Here is a 23,921-nt window from a genome sequence, read left to right on the forward strand (position 1 = left end):
TACACAACTCTGAAATCCGGACAACACATGTGCCAAAACTGCAGTCAAGGACTGCAACACAGTGACTCCCTTGGAAGAGTCTAGTGAAATAAGACAGACATGCCATCACGTGCCAAAGCAAACCACAGCCTGGTATTTAATCTGCCCTGTGGACCAAAGAGCTGCTCATGCAGCTTCATCTGAAACACACCACAAACGAAATTTCACAAGAGTGGGAAAACAGGCCTAAAATGGGATAGCAAGAAAAAGGCCTCCCCATCTGCCAGCACTGAAGCGGCAGCCACAGCAGCAGCCCTCTGCTGGGAGCCGGGTGGGCGGACGACAGACCTATGAGGGACACGCACGCGCAGCTGCGGGCCAGCCTGGCCACATTTGCCCAACCGGGGCACGATATAGGCCTCTCACGTGGGATAGTCCAGGTTTGGTGGGGGACACAAAACACACAGAATATCCTACCATAGAATATCCCGGAAATAGGATTGCTTGGGAGGAAAAAAAAAAAAGAAAAAACTACCAAAAAACCAAAAACTGAAAAAAATGGAAAGAAAGTATATTTAAGTGTTTACGAGGGCTTTTGTAATAGTGCTCTATGGCCTTTGTTCCTCCTACCACCACCACCACCATCACGAAAGAAACAAAGAAAGAAAGAAAGAAAGAAAGAAAGAAAGAAAGAAAGAAAGAAAGAAGGGAGGAAGGAAGGGAAGAAGGGAAGGAAGGAAGGAAGGGAGAAAGGGAGGAAGGGAGGAAGGAGGGAAGGGAGGAAGGGAGGGAGGAAGGGAGGGAGGAAGGGAGGGAGGAAGGGAGGGAGGAAGGGAGGGAGGGAGGGAGGGAGGAAGGGAGGAAGGGAGGAAGGAAGAAAAAAACCATACTGAGGACAAGCAAGAACTGTGGTTCACAGGGGTGGGAGCCACTGAGGAAGAGCTAAAGTCCTAAGACAGGGCTGGCTTGGAAGCGTGGCTAAGCCACTGAGCAGCCCGATTACCCCAGCAGGTTACCCCATGTCCTTGAACCTCAGTGTCCTGTCATAAAAGGAGATTATTAATGCCGTCTACATAGGATTTTTGTGAAATAAGTGAAACGAGACCTACACCACTCCTCGCAGGATGCCTAGCACATAACACAAGCGTTAAAAGACAGCCTCTCAATGTCTCGGTTCCTTCTCTGCAGATGAGCAACCCCATACTGATCACTTACCTCAAGTGTCCCAAATTCCTGACTCAACCTCAAAGGCACGGAGACAGACGCTGGCAGCAGCACCTACCCTGCCCTACAGAAACATCAATCACAGAACGCGCTCCGTGTGTCCTGCCAGCTCTAAGAGTCTGTAATGTGTGTATAGGTCACTGGGCCACGAGTCTGTAGCTTTATTCCTGACTCTACGTTGTCTCCCACAGGAGTTTTCCTAAGTACTTCACCCTGTGTTTAATTCATACCACCCTGTCATACTTCATGCATCCTGGTACACCGCCTCAAGCCCTTTTGTGATAAGGAGCCTAACATATACTTATGCAAAGGGTTCAAAACACCTAGCATAGGGGCACCCGCCTGGCTCTGTGGGCAGTGTGTGCGACTCCTGATCTCAGGGTTGTAAGTTCAAGCCCCACGTTGGGTGCAGAGGTTACTTAAAAAATAAAATCTTTTAAAAACAAAAATAAAAAAACACAGAGCACAGAAAAGAGTTTGAAGACATAATAATTAGGAAAAGTTAAAGCCTAGTGTCTTTTGTTCCTAAAACCAGGAGATTCACGAAGTACTGAAAGAAATTTCATTACAGAAAAGAAACAGTTTAAATGGATTCTGAATTCAAAATAATAAACTACACTTAACCAAATTAGCATATTTTCACAGCTTATGTAAATCCTAAATAAATTCTTCTTCATCTGATATTGGTGGCAAAATATCCCACTCAGCCTTAGTCAGGAATCAAATTTCTCAGCCTCCAAAATCATGTGCAGTTAAATCTGAGAAGATGTTATTTCTAACTTTATTCTAGAGCAGTGGTTTTCAACATTGGTTGCACATTGAAATCACCTAGGTAGCTTTAAAAAATACTAGGGCCTGGAGCCTAGCTCCAGAGATGCTGATGCAAATTGGTTTAAGATAAGAGGCTGGGAATGAAAATTTTCAAAAGCTCCTAGGTGATTCTAATGTTCGGCCAAGGTTGAGAACTACTGTTTTCAAGCTAGGCACTAAGATGCATCATTCCTTCAATGAAATACTGAGAGAAACACCTACCTCTCAGGCACACTTCCACACTGCAACTTTTAATCCTTTCAAAAGGGGAAAAAATGTATGATTTACAAATACTATCAAATGAAACCTATATTTCCAAATGCAAGAGATAACCAGATACATCTTTTAAAATGTATGCAACATTCTGCAGGCATTTTAAGAACTCTTTAAATGGTGAGGGTAACCACATTAAGTAACACTTTTCAGAAAGTCATTCTCCAGCTTGCAATTCCGTAACAATTCCATAACAGCACCATCATGAAGGGTAACCTAATATTCATAAATAGCCTGATACTGTAAGTGGCAGAATTAAAACAAAGACAAAAACAAAACCCATAAAGTTCTATGATCTCAAATGTCAGCCAAGAAAAGATTGACAAAGTTGTTACAAGAGCAATGTATTTTTTTTTTGGACTGTCATTTTCAATCAGGAAAATGTCAGTATCAGGTCTTTCAATGTAAAAAACTATGTATCACATGTGCAGCAAACTCTTACCTCTTTTCAAAGAAGAGTATCAAAAGGGAAAAACCTATTTTAAAAAACGTTAAGTGAAATATTTCGACTTGTACCCAAATGTATCAACCATTGTTCCTTGCCATTTAGTTTTGTAGTTATTTTTATAGGACTTGGTATCTGTGTTTATCCAAGTGAAGTCCATTGAAGACAGGATTAGAAATGGGAAAAGTGTAGATAAGACAGGGAAATATTTTTTAAGAAATTAGGAGAAGGAGGGGTCAGGGTGGCTGAAGTCACTTGAGCGTCCCACTCTTGGTTTCGACTCAGGTCATGGTCTTGCAGTTTTGTGGGTTCAAGCCCCGCGTCAGGCTCTGTGCTGGCAATGCAGAGCCTGTTTGGGATTCTCTCTCTCTCTCCCTCTCTCTGCCCCTCCCCTACCCGTGCTGTCTCTGTTTCTCTCAAAATAAATAAATAAGCTTAAAAAAAGAAATTAGGAAAAGGGGAGCAGAAATTCCCTGACGGCCTTTCTCAGTGTTGGCAGAGAAGTATTTAAAACAAAAGGTAGAGTGTCATGGGAGTTGGAGAGTGGGTAAATCCCTCGAAATCAGCAGGGGAATCACAAAGGGTAAACATCTACTTGCTGGCAGAAGAGAATGCACATCCCAGAGCCTCCCGGCTTGGTGATGATGTCACAAAGTTGGGCACCCTGCAAAAACTGTCCAAACAAAACAGAAGAATTTTACTTGGAAACGTAAGAAACCGTCGGTATAGTTGTTTTCTTCAAAAGAAACAAGGAGAGGGAAAGGAAGGGAAGAATCAAAGTGTGATGTTGAAATACTGTAGGAAAACCCAATGGGGAGGAACCCAATTTCTCCCACTGTTGGCTAAGAGGTTCTTCAGCAAACAGTAAGACGGATGCCCTATGAGTTCTGGAAGCTCTTAAGTTGGCCCTCATGGAATCTGAATCAGATTCAGCTATCAATAACAGCTGTTTGATCATTTAATTGACTACGATTGGGAGTCTTGGAAAAAGTCAAGTCAAAGACTTCATTAAAAACAGAAACAGGAAGAATTTTTCTTGTCCGCCAATTTATGTTGCTGGAAACCTCCGGGCCAACTTTTAGCACAGCTGCTCTATTTGGCTTCATCACCAAACAATGAGAATGTGAGGCAAAGTGTGTCTTTTTCTTTTTTTGTGGTGCCCCCCGTCCCACGCTGGGGGCCAGTGTGCAGCCTGGGGTCTGCCAGGGAACAGCCCTCCTGCAGAAGCAGCCAGAGCCCTACCCAACACGCTCAGACCTTCTCTCTGACTGTTCCACAGTCCTTCTGTTTCCACAGCAGCTAATTAATTGTGGAAATAACCAAACCAAAATAAAGAAGATAGCAGAGGAAAGAACAAAATCCTTGGTCTCAACCCAAGCCAATAACATTTTCCAGAAGGATGGTAAAAGGGAGGTATGAAAAATAAACAAGATGTAACTAAAGTTGTATTCAATCTAAGCGTGTTTTCCCCATTTTCTCCTACTCTGAAAATGAGTACGTACTGGGTCTCTCTGTTACTAAGCGCATGTAAGTTCAGAAACATGTGTCCTTACAATATTCATTTCTGTTTACTCTTTGGGGAAAAAATGAGATGTTAAACATTTTAGCAAGCCATTTCTTTTTTTTTTTTTTTTTTTAATTTTTTTCAATGTTTATTCATTTTTGGAGAGAGAGACAGAGCATTAACAGGGGAGGGGCAGAGAGAGAGGGAGACACAGAATTTGAAGCAGGCTCCAGGCTCTGAGCTCTCAGCACAGAGCCCCATGCAGGGCTCGAACCCACGAACCATGAGATTATGACCTGAGCCGAAGTCGGACACTCAACCGATGGAGCTGCGCAGGCACCCGCCCCAGCAAGCCATTTCTAACACATGTATAAAAATTGACCTAAAAGTAAATTCAACTAGTATGTTTATTACCTGAATCAACTATAACATTTAAATTTCACGTTACAAATTCTACGAATTTGGTTCTACGAATCACATGCCAGCTAATGTAACTTTAGAGCTGTAAAAATAAATTAGTTTTGCATATGTAATATTCTCTAATTTCTTAAAAATGTATGTCTTCAAAATATCCAAAAATCTCCCATTCCTAATCCTGCCCTCAGCTGGATTATACTTTGGTAAAAACAAACACCAAAGTGTATGAAAATAATTACAAAACTAAGTACAAAATTTAATATTTGAGACCTGAAATGCTCAAAATAGTACATTCAGTAAAATACACTTGTATTTTAATGCTATACCCTTGGTATAAAAGATTCTACAAGAAACAGCCAAATGCAATTCATTACCACATATGGTGAAGCACTAATGAGCTGGGATATGAATAATTAATCTACTAATTAAAAAATTCTTTTGTTCAAAAATCATGGAAAAATACTTTCCTTTATATAATAAGGAAAACACACATTATAGTTTCCAGCTTTTTAGGCTGACATCCTCAAACCAGTATAATTTTTTTCTACAATAAGCAAGGCTTACAAAAGTATGAACACAATTACAGACATTAGGCAAAAATGCAGGAAAAAATTTTTTTTTTAATTTTTTAAACCTCGGGAAGCCTGGGTGGCTCAGTCGGTTATGCTTCCGACTTTGGCTCAGGTCATGATCTTGCAGCTCATGAGTTCGAGCCCTGTGTCGGGCTCTGTGCTGACAGCTCAAAGCCTGGAGTCTGCTTCAGATTCTGTGTCTCCCTCTCTCTCTACCTCTCCCTCCCTTTCTATGTCTCTTTCAAAAATAAATAAACATAAAAAAATTTTAATTTTCTAAATCTCAATTAAAAGGGGGAAAACCCCTTCTAGCTAGAAGAACTGCTCAAAGGTCCCAAATATTGTAATTTAATTTTAAGTAAGTATGAGAGAAGCCTATGTCAGATAAATAAACTATTAGGGGATAATTAAACTATTCTCTCAAATGACCATTAGGCAAAATAAACATCTAAAGCTTTATTCTCCAAAATAACCTACAAATCATAGCTGATTTGTTCCTCTAAAAACAAGTAAAGAGAGTAGAGAGAAAGGGAAAGATGAGTAGAAAGAAAAGAGCAGATCAAAAGAAATAAGAAATAAGAAATAACATTATGGCAGAAAAGCAAAATGAGGGCAGGGGCTTTGTTCTGAGGAAAGTAAGCTCTCGATTTATCTATGAATCGTATCCATGAAATACAGCAAAATATCCTTACAGAAATGATATAGGAAGAGAAGGGCAAATGCCAGATTCTTTCCGGTTGGAGGCTGAGAGGCTCTTTCATTATGTACACAGGACATTCATGTCCTGTACACAGGACACACAGATGGCACCCTATGTACCCCAATCTATGCACTTACAGTGGAATGTTACTGTTACCCTGTAACACTGGAGTGACTTGACTCTATCCTGAATTATAAGCATAATTTGCTAGTAATCAGTGTTTTTCTGCAAGTGACTTTTAAAAGTAACTTCATTAAAAGAATTGATTTTTAAATACACAGAACCATAGACTTTGGTGATTAAAATAAGTTTTGCCATCAAGTAGAATTCCTCACTGAACAAATGAGAAGACTGAGGTATAAATGATTCGTCTCAAGTCCACGATCCAAGTGAAGACCCGGGCCCTCTGACCCAGGAAGCAATTCTCCCTCCATCACAAGTTTCAGCAATCATGGGTAGCCGTTGTTTTTTGAAACCATTTTGCTCACATTTGTCACCCATCATATACTACAATATTTTAATGATCACCACATATTATTTCATAATAGAATCACATAATAGACCTTTTTTTTTTTTTTTTCTTTGAAGAAACAAGCACTTTGCCTGGCCCCAGGGCCAGGGTTTCTCTTACACACATAGCATTCCTGTCCCTAAGAATTAAACTGTATGTTTTGATAGCATTGATGTATATGAAGGAATGAGAAAATGCTACTGAGTTTTCTGTGACTAGGTACCAAAGACAAGACTAAAAATATGAGAGCTCTAGTCCAGAGAAAAAACATTGAGGATATGGCTAAAGTCTAAAAATCATGAAGTCAAGTAAGGTGATGAATCAAAATGTTCATCAATCCCTGGGTAAAAATAATGAAGAGTTCCCTGAAGATTGGAAAAAGTGGGTTTTAAGATGAATAAAAGGAAGGACGACTATGTCACATTTATGGAACTGTCACCTGGTGACAGAGACCAAAAGATGAGTTCAGAAAGAACAGGTTAATTCTTCACTCATGAAATAGATTTTAAGGGAAGTAAGTGGGCCCTTGAGCAGCATCCCTAACCTCTGAGGCTGACCACAAACGAGAGAACTAAGCTCTTTCAAGAAACCTCAAGGCCACCTTCACACAGAATATACTAGTTGGCATGACAGTGGATCAGACCCATTTAGGAAGCCTTAAATTCCTACTGAAAAGCAAGGAATGCACATTAGAGAATCTGTCTATATTCTGTTAAACCATGTCTGGATGGAAAAAGTGTAGAAAGCTATCCTTAGCTCAAAAAGCTCACCAACCCAAAATAACAATGAAGAAACTCATTTACCAGTCCCCAGACTCCCCAAAAACCAGAAATCATCTTTGTTTTCCCATCGCCTGGCTCAGTGTCTAGCACCTAGTAGGGTTTAATAATCACACAGTCCACAAGTTCTGCTCTAAAACTATAAATACCTCCCAGAGAGTGTTAGCCTATTATAGTCATTTACACCACTGCGGGATTAAAAAAAAATGTGGGATTAGCAAATCTCGGAAATTAGCAAAGCCTCTAGGTTGGAGTGGTCAGAAATACAGAACATACCAGTAACATCCCCTGCCTCCTGGAAAATTAACCACCAAATCATCATACCTAAAGAGATTAGGATATAGGTACAGGCCAAACTCTTCAACATACATGAAAATTTAAAAGAATGCATAGAACAAGAATTAGATTAACTAAATGCTATTCATGTGATGCCAAGAAAAACATTTGTTCTAGGGTTTTCTAACCTAATTGCCATGAAGATGAGCATATGCCTTTGTTGTCCTATATACACACCCAAAACCCATCCTTCTAATGGGCCTAAGCACAATGTAGAAACTCATTAAATATTTACCAAATAAATTACTAAGTGTATACACATGAGATCTGGAACCAAATTATCATTGAGGAATATTACAGTACTCATTTCAACAATATAAATTTTATTTAAATTACCAATTTAAATTTAGCACCAATGATTTCATCTAATACTTCTTCCCTTCATTCTCAGAGACGATAGCTTCAGAAATCACGACCACCTGGGATGTCTGGGTGGCTCAGGCAGCTAAGTGTCCAACTCTTGATTTCTGCTCAAGTCATGATCTCACGGTTTGTGAGTTTGGGCACCACATCGGGCTCTGTGCTGACAGCACGGAGCCTGCTTGGGATTCTCTCTCTCTCTCCCTCCCTCTCTGCCCCCTTGTGCAAGTGCACGTGCATACATGCGCTCTTTCTCCCTCTCTCAAAATAAACAACAACAAAAAAAAAGAAAATGCTAAAAAAAAAAAAAAAAAAAAAAAAGAAAAGAAAAATCATGACCATTTGAACCCTTCATCAGCCAAACCTGAAATAAACTCCACATGACCACAGAATCTGACAGATTGTCCATCTGCCCTGTGAGTGTAAACCCCACTTTCCTATGGGAGTTGGGACAAGGGGGCAGGGACAGGACAGAGGGTAGGAAGTGGGAGGCGATACAGTTTCAGTAGGGGAGGCAGATGTTCTAACTGCCAGCAAATAGTTGATAACTGTGACTTCTATGACATAACACTCACAAGATAAGGATTCCAGTGGCCATTGTTTCTTACAAGAACAATGGCTTCCAGTTAACACATGGCACAGTTTGTGAAATGATGCAGAGCACTGACCTATACATAATGTGCACACACACACATACGCACACAGGGAATTAAAGGATTATTAGGATGCCGGATGTCCAAACACTGCCAAAATGTGAACCCGCAGAGATAATAAAAGTACGAGCAACAGCAGTATTAAAAATCAAAAGGATTACACCAACTTCGCTCCACACAATCTCGTGTGCCAACAGCTGGGCCACAAAGCCTGGCAACATTAGGCAGTCCATACTGTAAGTCCCATTTCTTTTTGTTTGCAAAGGACAAACATCCTAAAGAACCATAGCCATCCCCCGCCCCCCATCTCTAGAAATATCAAGACATCAAAAGGTCAAAGGTTCCAGGTTAAGGAAAGATCGACACAAGAAATCAATACACCTTCCAAATGAAAAGTGGATAATTATAGACATATACTATGCTTTCTTAACACAACATGGGAACTAAGAGGGGAAAAAGAATGAGATAAATAAACTATCTGCTAATAAGCAAACTCATAACTCCTAAAACCTCAGATTAACGGAGACAAGCACAAAGCCAGAAAAGCCCCAGTCCTTACATGTGCAGCTATGCCCAAATTACAAGCACTATCTCCAAATGCCACTGTTACTGGTCCTGCTCTCAGGGAAACAGGAAAGGGCGTGGACTGCCCACCCTCCCCTCCATTCTCCCCCACCCTGCTGCCTCCACTAGGACCCTCCTGTAACTTCCATTGCTGGCAGTGGACTGCTGACGAGAAGCCAACAGAGGGAGAACGTGGAGGCCTGGGGCAGTTTGGGGCTTGGTAGAGATCAGGAACCACTGCGTCTGCCCAGAAGGCTGGTTCTGGAATTGTCAGACACAAATGCGCCCAGGCCTCATACAGACCGTGTGTAAATATTCTGCTGGTACCAACAGGATGGCCATGGGACCTCCAACAGAGCGCCACAATCAAATACAGTCATCACGAGCAAATTTGTGAGTGGTATTTCCAGACAGGGCATATGGAAATGTACTCTCCAATCTTTTTTTTTTTTTTTTTTTTTTTTTTTAATTAGTGTGTACTCAGTATAGACTCAGAATCTGAGGACACCTATAAAGGGATCTTAGAGATTTTCCAACCCATCTCTCTTTCTAAATAGTGCAGTACAGTTAGATGACTTGACCAAAGGTAGAAAATAAGTTGGTGGCAGAAGCAGGACCTGACTCTCCCCACAGTTTGTTAAGTGCTTTTTCCACTTGGGAAAAGTGACCTTCAAAATTGGTCAGGTGACGAAGGCACAATTTTACTGGTTGCTGTGATTACAAGCAACAGAAGGATGCAGCAATAATTTCAGTAAGAGCAAAGCACAGCTGATATTTTGAAGAAGGTAAAAAGCCTTAAATACATGCAAATTCTGTGAATTTGGGGCGTTTTCTTCCTTCCTCCCTTCCTCCTTCTCCCTCCCTCCCTCCGTTTCTTTTTCTTTTCTTTCTTTCTTCTTTCCTTCCTTCCTTTCTTTCTGAAATTAACATTAAATCGTGGTAGCCCTTCCTTTAATCTGAGTTAGGTGGCAATCTGTCGCTTCAATCCCAGTGAAATCTATGCCTTGTGTAGCCTAATTTAAAATGTGAGGCCAAACAGATCTGGAAAAGTACAGCTTTATCCTTGTACTTAATTTATACTATAGTGTGCTGTAATTAAGCCTGAAATAAAAGCTATATTCTGAGTAAAGACAAAAAGCTCTTGTTAATGGCATTCCATTCCCAATGTAGAACACAACAAAAGGCTTCTTCATTTGGAGCCAAATGTCATTATACTTCGTAGCTTGTGTGGAGCTGTCGTACTAATATTTGTCCTGGGATTAGGGTTGGGATAACCAATCAGTTAACTCCTCCACCGCAGTTTCCTATTATCCTCAAATAAATGGCCAAAAGGAAAAAAAAAAAAAAAAAAAGAAAATTGGCAGGCAGAAGGACAACTATATTTATGAGATTAAACTCTCAAACCCTTCACAGTTTGCCGGGCAACTAATAACCATTTGCCAAGCTGTTCATTTAATAATGAGTCAGTTAAGCCAAGAGCAAATGTTCCTGCAACCAACCAGTGCTACTAGAGTCATACCCACACTGAAAAGCTCCAATCATTTACGTAACGTATGTACTTCATTTAGAGTAAGAGGTACACGGTGCCACGTACAAGAAACAGACTGCTCTTGTTAGCCAAACCCAAGCCACCCTGCACTATTCTGAATAACTGACATGTGTAGGTCATTTTGTAGTTTCTGAAAGGCACAATGGCCGACAAACTGTCTGGAGAGTAATTCCTGTTTGTGTCATGATTCTAGACAGAGGGCCAGAAGCTCTCCACCCGGCTCGGCACTTGCAGTATCACGTGGCCTTAGGTCAGCTAACTGCGTCTGCTCCCTGCTTTTCCAAAATAGAGTTGTCAGCACTGAGACCATCCCCACCCTGGAATTATGAGGACTGAACAAAATCCTGCTTGTCAAAGCAAAGTAAGTCATACGCTATACAACACCATCATCAGGTACGATATAATTAAGCAGGGGAGGAAACGCGGTGTGGGCTGCTTTCCAAGAAACACGTGTGTCCAAACAGGAGAGAACACCAAGCTGCCTTTGCTCTCCTTTCTCCTGTTTCTCTGGCCCATCTCCACACACCCATAAGTGACGAGGAGCAACCAGCAGGGATCCTTCGCTTTTTTACTTACTAATAGTTCATCCATACTGGTCTGGCATTTTTCCAAGTTGATCCGCTTTATGGCTACACGTTCTTGCCTGGGCTTGCAAAGGGCAGCCTGGACCACAGCAGTAGCTCCACTGCCTGAAACGAAATAAAAACAGCATCAGCTATCAAGGGGCATGCTGTCTGGTTAATGTTCGCCACCCCCTTCATAAACAAATACCTATTTTTTAAAAAGTCTTCTCCTCAAGGTATTCAGAACATTACCTTTTGACATCCTTGTAAAGAGTTTCTAAATCTGAAAATAATCCTCTGTGGGAGAAAAGGGAAAATGTGGACTGTTCTACAGGCTACAAAAACAGTATCTGTACCCAGGAGGGCAACCCACATCGAAAAAGCCCACTTTCATATGGCAGGTGTATTGCCGCCCAGGACAAAGGCTGACCAAGTGACGGGTCTGAGGTCACAGGGACAAGAGACAAGAGCGTCTGAGCACAACACTGCGTGGAGGCCATTACCATCCTTGGCTCCCAGTATTCTCTAACTTCAGTGCCCTTAAAATATCTCAAGCTCTTCTTCCACTTCAGCCCAAGCCAAACCACTACAGCTTGAGCTACTTCAGGGTTTCCACGAGATGCTGTGACAACTTATCTGCTCTGAGTGTTCTTTGAGCTTCTTTCTTCTGCGCTTGCTCTACAATTAGAAGAACAGGAATCAACCCAAGTATTCTCGTGTTGAAAGCACGACTTTCAAGGATGCCAAGCGAGTGATGCAAATGTGTAATTACAAAAGCTCTCGGCATTCATATGAATTTCCTATTTCTAAGGTTTCATGATCGTTAGCTAATGCACTCAAACTCCTAGGAGACAGAGTCATGTCATTATCCATATTTTATAAGAGCAAAATGTAGACGTGTAGTGATTTGTGGCAGAGCACAAAGAGCTCCTAATCCGATTTATATTCCACAGGGGCAAAAAGACCTCTGGGTTAAGGCATCTCACTTCTGCAGAGAATACCAAAACCCTCCTTCTGATCACATAAATCCTCTACCCCTGCAAGACTGCCAAAGAGAGAAACAGCCTAGGCCCAGGACTGTGTAAAAGAGGGTCAGATCTGACCATCTACCTTTCTCCTTAAAGCCTTTCTTCCAGGGCTACTTCTCGAATGACTCATCAAATATCATAAGATGTGGGCGGGGGCAGCTTTGGGCAATACAGAAGGGAGATCAGTATTCGCTTTCCTTACAGATGTGACAGACAGGGATGACATTTCTAGTACAAGTCAACGCTTTCCCACGCCAAGGAAGTGCCCAAGTGGGTGTCTTCAGAGCTGAGATTCTGCCCTTTCTTTCCTCCTGTGGTCTCAACGTCAGCTCTGGCCCCCTGACCTGGTATCCCAAGCAGATCACCCTAAGCTCCAAAACTTCAAGACTCCCATTCCAGGAAGTCCAGCCTGTGTTCATTGGGAAAGAAAATCTCCATATACTAACCACCCCCTCTATGGTATCTCTCCTCATGCAATAATTGTCATTACAAGCCTGTTCACTTTTTGTTCCTAGCCTCATTTTATACGTGAGAACACTGGGGCTTGGAAAACTTGCCCACGCAGCCAAGCGCCTGGGCTGGGGTCTGAGTCAGTCTGCCAGACTCCAAGCTCTTCCCTGCTTCCCATAGGCCAGAGCCCACGCTTCCCTTCCTCACTTGTCCTGGCCTTATAGGACCAGAAAAAAATGTCCTCCATGCTTGAACAAAAGAGAAACCACCTAGAGGGAAGATTCAAGCGAGCCTTACTCTCTCGTTCAAGGACAGAGTGCTGTTGTCAGAGGTCGTTAAAAGGGCCTCCCTGTCCCTAATCTCACTGCCTGCTCCATCAGCTTCTATTCCAAGTCCTACCACGTCGGCCTCGGCCCTGCAGATCACAGCATGCTGGGTTCAATCCAGAATGCTCTAGATATCAGAGCCAAATACTACAAAGAGCCCTGCTGATAGCAAAGTGTACTTTCCAGTCAAGGTCTCCAGAACAAGAGGCCATCACTGGCGGAGCCACAGAGAAAGTGATAAGTAGCTGGTTAGCACTGGGCCTGGTATCCAGCAGAGAAATCAACAAACGTCTTCAACGAGCTGCTGATGGGAAGCCATTCTCGGCTCTACCTGTTGTAAAACTCTCCCCAATTCCACTCCCCATCCTTAATCCACATCCCTGAACACTTCAAAGCAGTGGAACTGAAAAACAGGAAAGATGAAAACAGATTCCTAGAAGGGATAACACAAGTGCCTGTAAAAGGGGACTGCCTCCCATAGTCTTTTAAGTCCTTGACTATAAAAAAAAAAGTCTCCTGCCTTCCACAGACATATGCAAGCATGTGGACAAAAATAAGAATTCTGGAAAGAGGCAGCGGTAGGGAAAGTCTTGTATAGAGTTGAACAACCTCAGAGTTGCTATTACTTAACTGTGAGCGGCTGGAAAACAAGTGGCACCTTCTCATCTCTAGAGAGAACGCACCTGAGATGACTGTCATGGCATGAACACACGCAACCACCCACTGGTCGATTTAGACCTCTCTGACTCCAAAGATTGCCTTCAACCACAAGAGAGATCAAGAGCAATGAGAGAGGGGCAGGAAGCCTTAAGGACCGTCAAGTCCAGTCCCTGGCATTACGGATGAGAAAGGGAAGGGAGGAGCACTCTCACCAGAAAGCACCCTGATCTGGACTTCTGTGAAAAATAAATTCCCGTTGTTTGAGGCACCCAGGCCACAGTGTTTTGTTACAGGAGCCCAAGCTGATTAATACAAAAAAGCCATCTTCATTATCCATCTATGTCACTGCCCCACTATCACCTGTGGTAAATAATGCCCTACAAATTAGACATTCTCAACAGCTGCCTAATCGAGTTAAGTGCCAGCTAAGACAACATTCAACTGAAGTGCCTCCGGTAGGCCACAGTAGCTCCCAAACCTTAGGTAAGGAAGACCCTAGAAGAGAAGGTTCAATAAACATTCTATGCAACTCTGGTAACAATTTCCTGTTTCCTAATTTCTAAATCTCAGTTTCCTTAATGGGCATAATAAAATCTACCTGTGAGGCCTAATTACATCCCTGGAAACATCAACTCAATGAACATTAGGCTCTCTCTCTGCAATGCACTTCTGTACCTGCAATGTAAAGGACATAGACTGTATCTATAGTTTGCACTCACCCCAGGGCAAAAGAGAAGGCAAAGTCTTTCCATGTCAGTACTAAGTATCATTCTGCTTACCAGGAAGATTCACTTGGTTTAAAGAGGGAAAGAGGAGGGCTAAGTTTGAAAAACAGAGGACTAAGTGATTTCTAAGGTCTGAGACAACATAATGAGTTGAACATAATAAAATAGAAGAATCCAGAGAATTCTGAAATAGCTATGAATTAATATTCTATAGCTAAACTTATTACTTATAATGTACTTTGATACATAACCTAAAAATCATTTTTAAAAATCTCAATCTGGATTGCATGAGTTCATAACCTAGGCCTGCCACATACTAAATGCTTATCCTTGGGGGCGCCTGAGTGGCTCAGTCAGTTGAGCATCTGACTTCAGCTCAGGTCATGATCTCATGGCTCAGTTTTTGAGTTTGAGTCCTGCATTGCACTCTGCTTTCAGCGTGGAGCCTGCTTGGGATCCTCTGTTCCCCACCTCCCTCTCTCTGACCTCCCCCACTTGCCCTCGCTCTCTCTCAAAAATAAAATAAAAACATTTTTAAAAATAAAAAACAAACAAATGCTTACCCTTGGATGATTTACTTAACTTCTCCATGCCTCAATTTCTTCATTTGTATGATGGGCTCACAGGGCTCACAGGGCAGCTATGAGGATCAAATGAGTTAATGCATGGAAAGCCCTTAGAACCGTTCCTACATAGGAAGTACTAATTAAATCTTAAGTAAGTATACTATTCAGGGAAATCCCTCCAAGTCAACTGGTGTCCTGCCCATTTGTTGTTGCAATGCTACATATTTCATGATGTTGGTGTACCATAATTTATTCAGCCCTTCTTCTATTGATCAGTCTTTTCTTTATTTCCAGTTTTCTGCCCAATATGAGTAATGTAGCAATAAAGATCTGGTACTTTAAAATATATGTATTAGTCTTTTTTTATTAAAAAATTTTTTCAATGTTTATTTTTGAAAGAGAAAGAGCATGAACGTGGGAGAGGCAGAGAGAGAGAGAGGGAGACACCGAATCTGAAGCAGGCCTGAGGCTCTGAGTGGTCAGCACAGAGTCGGAATTGGGGCTCAAACCCACGAACCTCGAGATCATTACCTGAGCCAAAGTCTGACACGTAACCGACTGGGCCACCCAGGTGCTCCAAAAATATATGTTTTAGTCTTTATGTTAAAGACTTATATATATTAGACTAATATATATTTCCTTATGTTAAAGTTAGGATGTGGTCAATTGTCCAGTAACCTCTCCTCATGAGTATGTCAGGATTTTAAAAATAAACAAAATAGATATGTTAGCCTATAACATGAATGGTGGCCGGTGGAAGGAAGCTGTCATCACATCCTACTTAAATGAGGAGCACCAAGCCAAAACTTTTAACAAGAGTTTGCCCATCTCTTAGCACAGGAAAGAACTCTTTAATTATGCTTCCCTGTCCCTCCTCAGTGAATAGTGTCCAGAGCTGTATCAGGCTTTCTTTTTGGATGTGCTGGTTGGTGGTAGATAGTAAACCAAACAAATGGCTTTGGTCCAGCAGATGACTCCTTCCAATTCTCTGTTTATCCAACTTACTCTATGTGTTCTATTTATATCATGTGCCCAACCTCAAAGCCCACGAGGCCAGTCAAGGTCACACGAGAGCCAGAAGCTGGCCAGTGACTGAATGGACACACACGTGAGTTCTGCAGGGGCACAGCTGCCATTCTGCCTCCACTAATGTCACCATGGAAGCTTGCTGACCTAGCACACCAAGATTCCAATTTTTGCAGAGAAGCTGAAAACTCAGAATTTTGCTTGAAATCTCCTAATATGATAAGGTTAGCAATTAATGTTTTTAAATACAAAAGTATTACGAATCACATAAAAGCTTGCTGCACTCTGTATTTTGCCTCCCTGTGTTACTACTATTTGGCTTCAAAGGTGCACCCATCCTTACCTGATGGTCCAGTTTTTAAATTATTAGCTTACACATATGAAGTTGCCATTCTTCCAGAACAAAAATGATCACATTTGATTCAACGTAACATATGCACATACTCAGGACACGGGCCCAAACTGATTTACTACATGTCACCATGTTACCATCCACCTCGTCCTACTATTTCCCACAAAGAGAAAACTCTCAGGGCTATTTGCCTGTCATTTGGTGCATCCTACGTGAAAGGAACAGCACAATAAGCTCTCAAGTCAAACACACAGAACAGAAACAATGAGACAGGGGTTATGTGTAATTCGCTATATGGATTCCTTAACAAAACAAGACACTACTGCTAAGCCTGTGTGTATAAAGGGTACAGACTGCGTGTATACACCAGGCAGCACACAGCAAGGCCACATTTCTCAAGGAAGCTACAAGCAGGGGACCCTCCAGAGTTACGGATTTCTGCCTCCATCAAAAGAACCAGTTGGTAGACCCACCTTCTGGGATTGCTAGAGGAGATTCAGAGCTCACACAGATGGAAGGAGAGAAGGGAGGAAGGAAGGGAAGAAGGGAGGAAGGCAGGACGTAAGGACAGACAGGCAGGCAGGCAACCAGGGTGAGGTGGAGAAATGACCACTGAGCAAATATCCTTACCATTCACCACTAATCCGGACAAACTACGGTAACTTACCCGAGAAAGCCTTGCTTGTTGGAACCTTTAGAGGTCACAGACCTCACCAAAGAAAAGCAGCACTTGTATATAACTCAGCAAGAACCATCTGATAATGCCACAGAAAAACAAAAAGTAGCCTGGGGATCTGATCTTAAGAGAGATAGAGGGGAACTGGGATGTGGAATCAAATTGAAGAGAATGTCAATAAACTCACCTTGGACCTCAAGCTACATCTAAAGCAACAATTAGGGGGAAAAAACAACAACAAACAAACACTGTACTACACTTACTAAATTCAGAAAGTACATGGATTGGGATTACCTGATATAAATAAAATCAATAATAAATATGGGGGGGTGTAAGTAAATTCTAGGCATCTGGTTAAAGAGGAGTAGTAAGTACACGATGAGGAATTATTAAAAAAAACAGACTCCCATTGAATTCAATATGATTCATACTGGGATTTACTCATAGACATTTTTTGTTTTCTTAATGATATACAGTAGATTCAAAAAAAAGCACTCTTTGAATATGATTACTTGCCAGTTAAAAAAAAAAAAAAACTTTATTAGTCTGAAGAGCACTCATTTAGGGGTTAGACCCCTTAAAGCTTAAACTCTTCTAGGATTCTAGCCCTGATGCTGACTTGGAGGAAATGTCTTTCTCTGTGAATGTGCATTTATTTGCTAAGAAAAAGAACATCCTCTTTCCAAGGGGCAGGTGCTTTTGACAACCTAGCCCCAGGGATTGGTGGGGAATCGCCTGAGACCTGCCTTCTCCAACAACCGCAGGTGAGTTAGTCATTTCCTCTCTGTTCCCGAGGACCAGGATTAGTGTGGCCTCATCCTAGAGCCTGGAGCACTCTTCCTCTGCCGTATCACTCCTCGAATCAGCCCTTCCTATGAGGTCCCTGCCTGAAGCAGGAGGCCTTCAGTAAGCGTTTGCTAAGTGAATCAAAGCTCACGTCAACCCATCCCTGGGGAGGCCACCTATCCACAAGGGAGGTGAAGCTGTGTTCTACACAAAGAACACCAGGCCCTGGCCAACTATACAATGTAGAAGCGAGGAGGAAGTGCAATTTTACTCAAGTTGTTATCTCTGAACCGCTCGTCGTGTGTGTTCTGAGTAGGCAGTCGGTGGATAGTGGCAGTTAACTTCAAGAACAGGCCTAGGGAGCCCATCTGCCTGAAGGCATTTCTGATCCGCAGAACACCTGTTTTAATTCTGGAGTCAAATGTCACAGGAAAGCTCTTACTTAAGAGCAGTGTGCCACCAGAATGGGTCAGGAACCTCAGTTTTTAAAAACTGAATCCCCGGGCCACTGATCAGCACAAAGGAGCTACACAAAATGAGGCAAAAGCTAATACAGTAGGGCCTCTGATGATTCCACCTGAGAATAAAGTAGTGACATAAAACACGTAACAGTGTGAAGAGGTGACAGAGCCACCAGCAGTCCTCCAAATCCGCCCCAGGAACCACTGCATCAGGCCCTGGACTGCAAGAGGGACACATTCCTGCAGAGCGAACTGGATTTTTTATATTCATTTAAAGGTCGAAGTCAAGTCCTTGTCCCCTGCAAACCCAAAGCCCCATGATCTGGCAGGACTGAAAAACTTCCTGTTCTGCTCTGAGGGGGCAATTCAACCCCTCCCAGCAAAACCCACTCATTCTACTGATTAAATCAATCAAACGGAAGCCAACATTCCACAGAGGAATGTCCACTGCTATTCATACAGATAAACAGATACACCCACTGGCAAAGGCCAAAAGACACAAGTGTCCTGTTCTAACAGGGTGTCTCCCATTCCTCACTGCTCCAACCTTAAGCCACCTGGAAACGGGAAAGGCTGCACATGAAAAAGAAGGGGCTGTCTCTACTTCAAGGTCAGTCCCATCCATCCTATATCAGCTACACGCATGTTGCCTTTGTACGAACAAGAAAAAGGAACCTCTCTAAATGGACACCAACCTGGATGTGCCAGGCCTGACAAGTGGACAATGCACAATTAAGGGAAAAAGCTCCTTTCTCCCAGTTAATTGCATCCTAGCTCACTGGGCTAAACAAGGTTGGCTGTTCAGCCTCCAGGGGCAATGTACAACCTTGGTGGCCTTGGGACAAAGATTAGCATATAGCACCCATCCTATAAAAAAATTAGTATAATTTGTTTCTAGACCCCAGGAAAAGCCCAGACCTAAGAAATAGCCCCATGAGAAGGCCCTGGATTGGGGTAGATTTTCTCAAAGCCTCTGAGACAGAGTAAGTACATCAGGAACATCTAAGATGTCTGTTTCAAAAACAATGTTTTTTGAAACATATCCAACCTATTGCATCAGAATGATTAAAACTGGAGAGATATGTGTCTACTTAACAAGCCTCTCTGGTGAGCCCCCTATACTCTCAAATTTGAAAAACATGGTTTCTGGGTATCAGCTTGCCTCTCCCCTCCCCTGCCAGGGCACAGGAAGATTTATCAGTCAGGGGCCAGTTAGAAATATAGAAACAATGCTAGGTATTGCAACTGATACTATTTGATATAAACAAATGAAAAGACTGAGTAATAGAGCAAAACTGCAGGAAGTAGCTCCCACCGCTGGAGGTGGGGAGGGGGGCACAGTGGGGAATCAAAGGGAGGAAGTGGGGTTATCAGAATCTAACAGTTGAGAGGAGAAGACCCACAGAGCTGGGACCAGACCTCTGAGGGACAGGTGGCTGGCCTCTCAGGACCCTCTGTGAAGGTCCACGCAGGGCTGGGACTCAAACTTCTGAGGATGGCCAGGTGATGGATTCTCCAAGGGGTCCAGGAGGTTGGTTCTAGGATGTAGCAAGGAGCTGGAGACAGGTACCAACGGTGGCTAGCAGAGTGAAAGACCCTTTCTGGAACGAGGCTGATAAGCACAGCAAAGAAATGGAATGAATCATGTCCCTTCTGCCTCCTCCAGCCTCCCAGAAGCCCTCCAGCAGCCCCTATTAGCAGAGCTTAACCAGGAAACAGTAGGCAGAGGAGGAATGTAGTTTGCTGAGTAACAGCCCAACACACAAGCCCATCTAGGAAGGTCTGTCTGGTGCTTAGAGACAATCACTTAATAAGGAGCCAAGGGAGTATGATGTCCATCAGCTCCAACAAGAGGTTGGTGCCTATTCCAAGCTCCACCTAGCAAGGGCCAGCCTTGTTCTTTTAATTCTCGTTCATTCTGTTTCCAAACACAATTCCTAAAATGATTCTTTTAATATCTAACACTCCCAAAATGTTCACTCTGTACTTACAACCCTAACCCAACCCCATTCTATTTTTTTTTAACAATCAGTTTTTTTCTTTAAACTTTATTTATTTTGAGAGAGTGGGGGCGGAGGAAGGGCAGAGAGAGAAGGAGAGAATCCCTCTGCAGGTTCTGCACTGTCAGCAAAGAGCCCAATGTGGAGCTCAAATTCGTGAACCGTGAGATCATGACCTGAGCCAAAATCAAGAGTCAGACGCTTAACCAACTGAGCCACCCAGGGTCCCTTGCCCCATCCTATTGTCTTTTGGTCACGTAGTAGTTATGAGTGGGGGTCTAGGGCCAGACAGCCCTACCAGCTATATGACCTTAGACAAGTTGCTTTGTACATCTGTGCCTCAGTTTCCTTAATTATAAAAAGGAAATGACAATTGTAACTACCTCACAGGATGGCTGTAAATATTACGTGAGATGATACATAAAAACATAACAATATAAATGAACGTGTCTGGCACATTAGTAGCTACTTATGTTTTGACTGTATTATCAACAGTATGATTATCCCAGACACCTGGATAGAAACTAGATCTACTGTAGGTTTCTTGAAAAAATGTCTTTTTATCCCCTTCCCCTGGGATCACCTCTGCTCCCACAGAGCCCTGATAGTTAGTTTCCTGTGAAGTTAACTTCACCTCTTGCAACCCTATTCCTGGTAGCCAGCACCGACAACTAATTTTTATGCTACAATGACTGGGTGTACAGAAAATTATGCAAGGAAATGATTCTTTGTTCAAGATCCACTTCTCTGGTAAATATCCATGGCTACCACATCCATGAGGCAACAAGTAACGATTCTCCTAGCTCAAGGACAGAGGGAAAAAAATGTCCACTCATGTTAATGCCACCCCCCACACACACACCTCTCCATCTGATTTGACTTTACTCATAATCCCACTCCTGTTTTTCTGGTCTCCCCTGGCAACCTGAGGTTCTCCCCCAAGATATGCCACATGAGAGGAGGTAAGGGCAACCCTAAAGGGTAGAGGTCTTCCTGCCCTTTTCTCTTGACATGCTCTTCACCTAGACGGTGGGGGATGATGCCACAGTCTGAAACGACAGCAGAAAAGAGGTACGAGGGAGTGCTAACTACAAGAATGCCAAGGTTGAGAGTGGTGGAAAGCAACGTCTCCTCAATCCCAAGGGGCCCAGAGCATAGCTAAGTGACAAAGAAGATGAAGAAGTGACCCACAAAGGGCACTTCTCACCACTAAGGCCCTGAGGGAAGCAGCAGCATGCTGTCAATCCCTGCCTCCACCGGCGAAGCCCATGGGTCCCCACAAGGAAGCGCCTGCAAGGATCCCACGGTGCCATCAGGGGGAGCCTGGTGGGACAAGAAGAGAATGCTCCCTCCCCTGGTTTTGAGGCTGGGGGCCAAAATATTAGAGAACTATGTAGGAATTGGAAAATGTGCAGACAATGGAGGGGTCACCTGGGTGTCCCATGAAACTGTAGATGCTGACTCAGGAGATCTGGGGCGGGAGCTCCCAGCTGATACGACACAGCTGCTCCATGGACCACACTTTGAATTGCTAGAGCACAGGGGAGGCAGCTGACCCAAATCACCATGAAGGTGCCAGGTGCCCAGCTCCTAACAAAGGAGCAAAAAGTCTAGGAACCTCCCAACCCACCTCCCCATACCCTGTGGCTGCCTGGGAAGTGCGGCATAGGAAAGCATATGCCCGGGGAGTCCAGGATAAGAGGCACCAACCAGCCTGGGGAAGGGGCTCCCTGGCCGGCAGGAGTCCAGAGAGAGCAAATCCCTCTCCAGGGAACCCTACTTAGTAACTGTATGTGTATTTAGTACTTCAGAAATGAAGATTCAACACTCTTCTCCTTAACATTTAAGTTTATTATTTGATTTTGCAGGTACATTTTCAGAAACTGGCTACAAATGAAAGATGAGGCCAACTCTACTTTCTTGCCTCAGGAGACAACGTGTAATTTAACTTCAAAACTATTTCCAGCAACTGTGGCTGAAATTAACTTGGGCCCCAGTTACCTGGAAATGTATTCCATTAATCCAAAAAACATGATTCCCCAAATATTATGGGTAACTAAGGGTACACAGTAAACAAAGGTGAAGAGCCAGATCACTGTAAATGTTTGTATTTCACATACGTTAAAGAATTAAACTTTATAGTAACACTACTATGTCTGAATTCAACATATACAGATTACCTGGTGTGGTATTCCAAGAAAAGGGATGATTACAAACAGTAACTTTGTTTCTTGGGAGTACTTTCTCTGGCATGGGGCAGGGGCCCCAGATCGAACACCACATCTCTAACTGGAAGCAGAAGTGTGGTCTGTGGAGGGCTGCTGAGGATGGCATGAGCTGCAATATGACATGCAGTCATCCACTTGGCACCTTGTTCTAAACAGCTAGACTGCTTTGATTGGTACGTACTTGTTAAGTTGATCTTCTAAGAGAGAAACTCCTTCATCTCCTTCCTGTGTCGTTTCCTCAACAAATGATAGGAGGTGTTTAGTTTTCTGTGTTTGCCGTCAAGTTTGTGGTTAACTAATGTCTCCCTACCTTGAACTCTAAGCTCTCAGGAGGCAGTTTACCTGCGTTCTTAATGTGCTTTTGTTTACTGTCAAGATGACCTCTCCTGCACATAATTTAAGAAAAACCTATCGGCCAGGGCCTCAGGTCTAGGCTCCAAGCTGTTGGCCCACCAGCGCTAGTGTATGGACCAAAGTCCTGAAAACGCCCCTGTTTCACATTCAGTCCCCTCGTGTATCCATTAGCTTCACATTACTTCACCCATACCAGTCCCAGTCAGGACACCAAAATGGCTACAGAGGTTCTAACAACTCCACTGGCATTAACGGGAATGGAGTGGGAAGAACACCCAAAAGCGCATGATCTACCAACTGTGCACAACTGCAACAGTGCCTTCAATACACATAGAATAATAGCATCTTGGAGTTGAAACAAACTTCAACTTATTGCTCAACCACATGACAAAGACTACATGTCTGTTTATTTATTTAAAAGACTTTATCGAGCTTCTAAGAAGATACTGGCCACTATTTAAGTTGCTGGAAAAGAGGCAGAGAGCAAAAAGTGCGTGCCCTCCAAGAGTTTACATTTTTGTTGAAGTGACAGGCCTAGACCGTTTCAAAAATCATGAATAAGACTTTGATTCTGTGATAAGTGCTATGACAAAATAAAACATATTACAGCAATTTGTGGAAAGATCATTGGAGCTATGTTGGGCAGGGAAGCCTCTCTGAGGTGGTGACATCTGGGCTGATGAGAAGGAGCCACAAAGATCTGTGGGTGGAACATCCCAAGAAGAGGGGCGGCACATGCAAAGGGCCTGAGGCAGGAAATGAGTCTGGAGAGCTCAAGGGACAGAGAAAAGGGTAGTGTGGTTAGAGCTCGTTGATGGAGGGGGTAGGTGGAAAAAGAGATGGTCGGACCAGTAGGCAGGGAAATAAACACACAGGAGAGAGCCCTACAGGCCAAAATAAGTGCTCTGGAGAATTTTGGCAAGAACTACTGGCTCACATTTTATAATGCTCGTTCTGGCTACTCTAACATAAGGTTGTAAATGTGAGGCAAGAGCAGATGCAGCTTGACTGGTTAGGCAGTTGCCAGAGATGTGCAGGCACAAA

The 23,921-nt window shown here is 43.0% G+C and overlaps 1 protein-coding gene across 2 annotated transcripts in view; it reads right to left on the reverse strand.

Moving 5' to 3' along the window:
• STK39 (serine/threonine kinase 39) overlaps positions 1 to 23,921 on the reverse strand; it is a 312,573-nt gene that overhangs the window by 241,410 nt on the left and 47,242 nt on the right. For both annotated transcript variants that reach the window (XM_086718821.1, XM_086718822.1), the window contains exon 2: positions 11,253 to 11,365. In XM_086718821.1, the coding sequence (XP_086574947.1) occupies positions 11,253 to 11,365 (113 nt within the window). The remainder of the gene's footprint in view (positions 1 to 11,252; positions 11,366 to 23,921) is intronic.

Source organism: Puma concolor, chromosome C1 (genome assembly GCF_028749965.1).
Source record: "Puma concolor isolate L17-30 chromosome C1, mPumCon1.1.hap2, whole genome shotgun sequence".
Classification (NCBI taxonomy): Eukaryota; Metazoa; Chordata; class Mammalia; order Carnivora; family Felidae; genus Puma; species Puma concolor.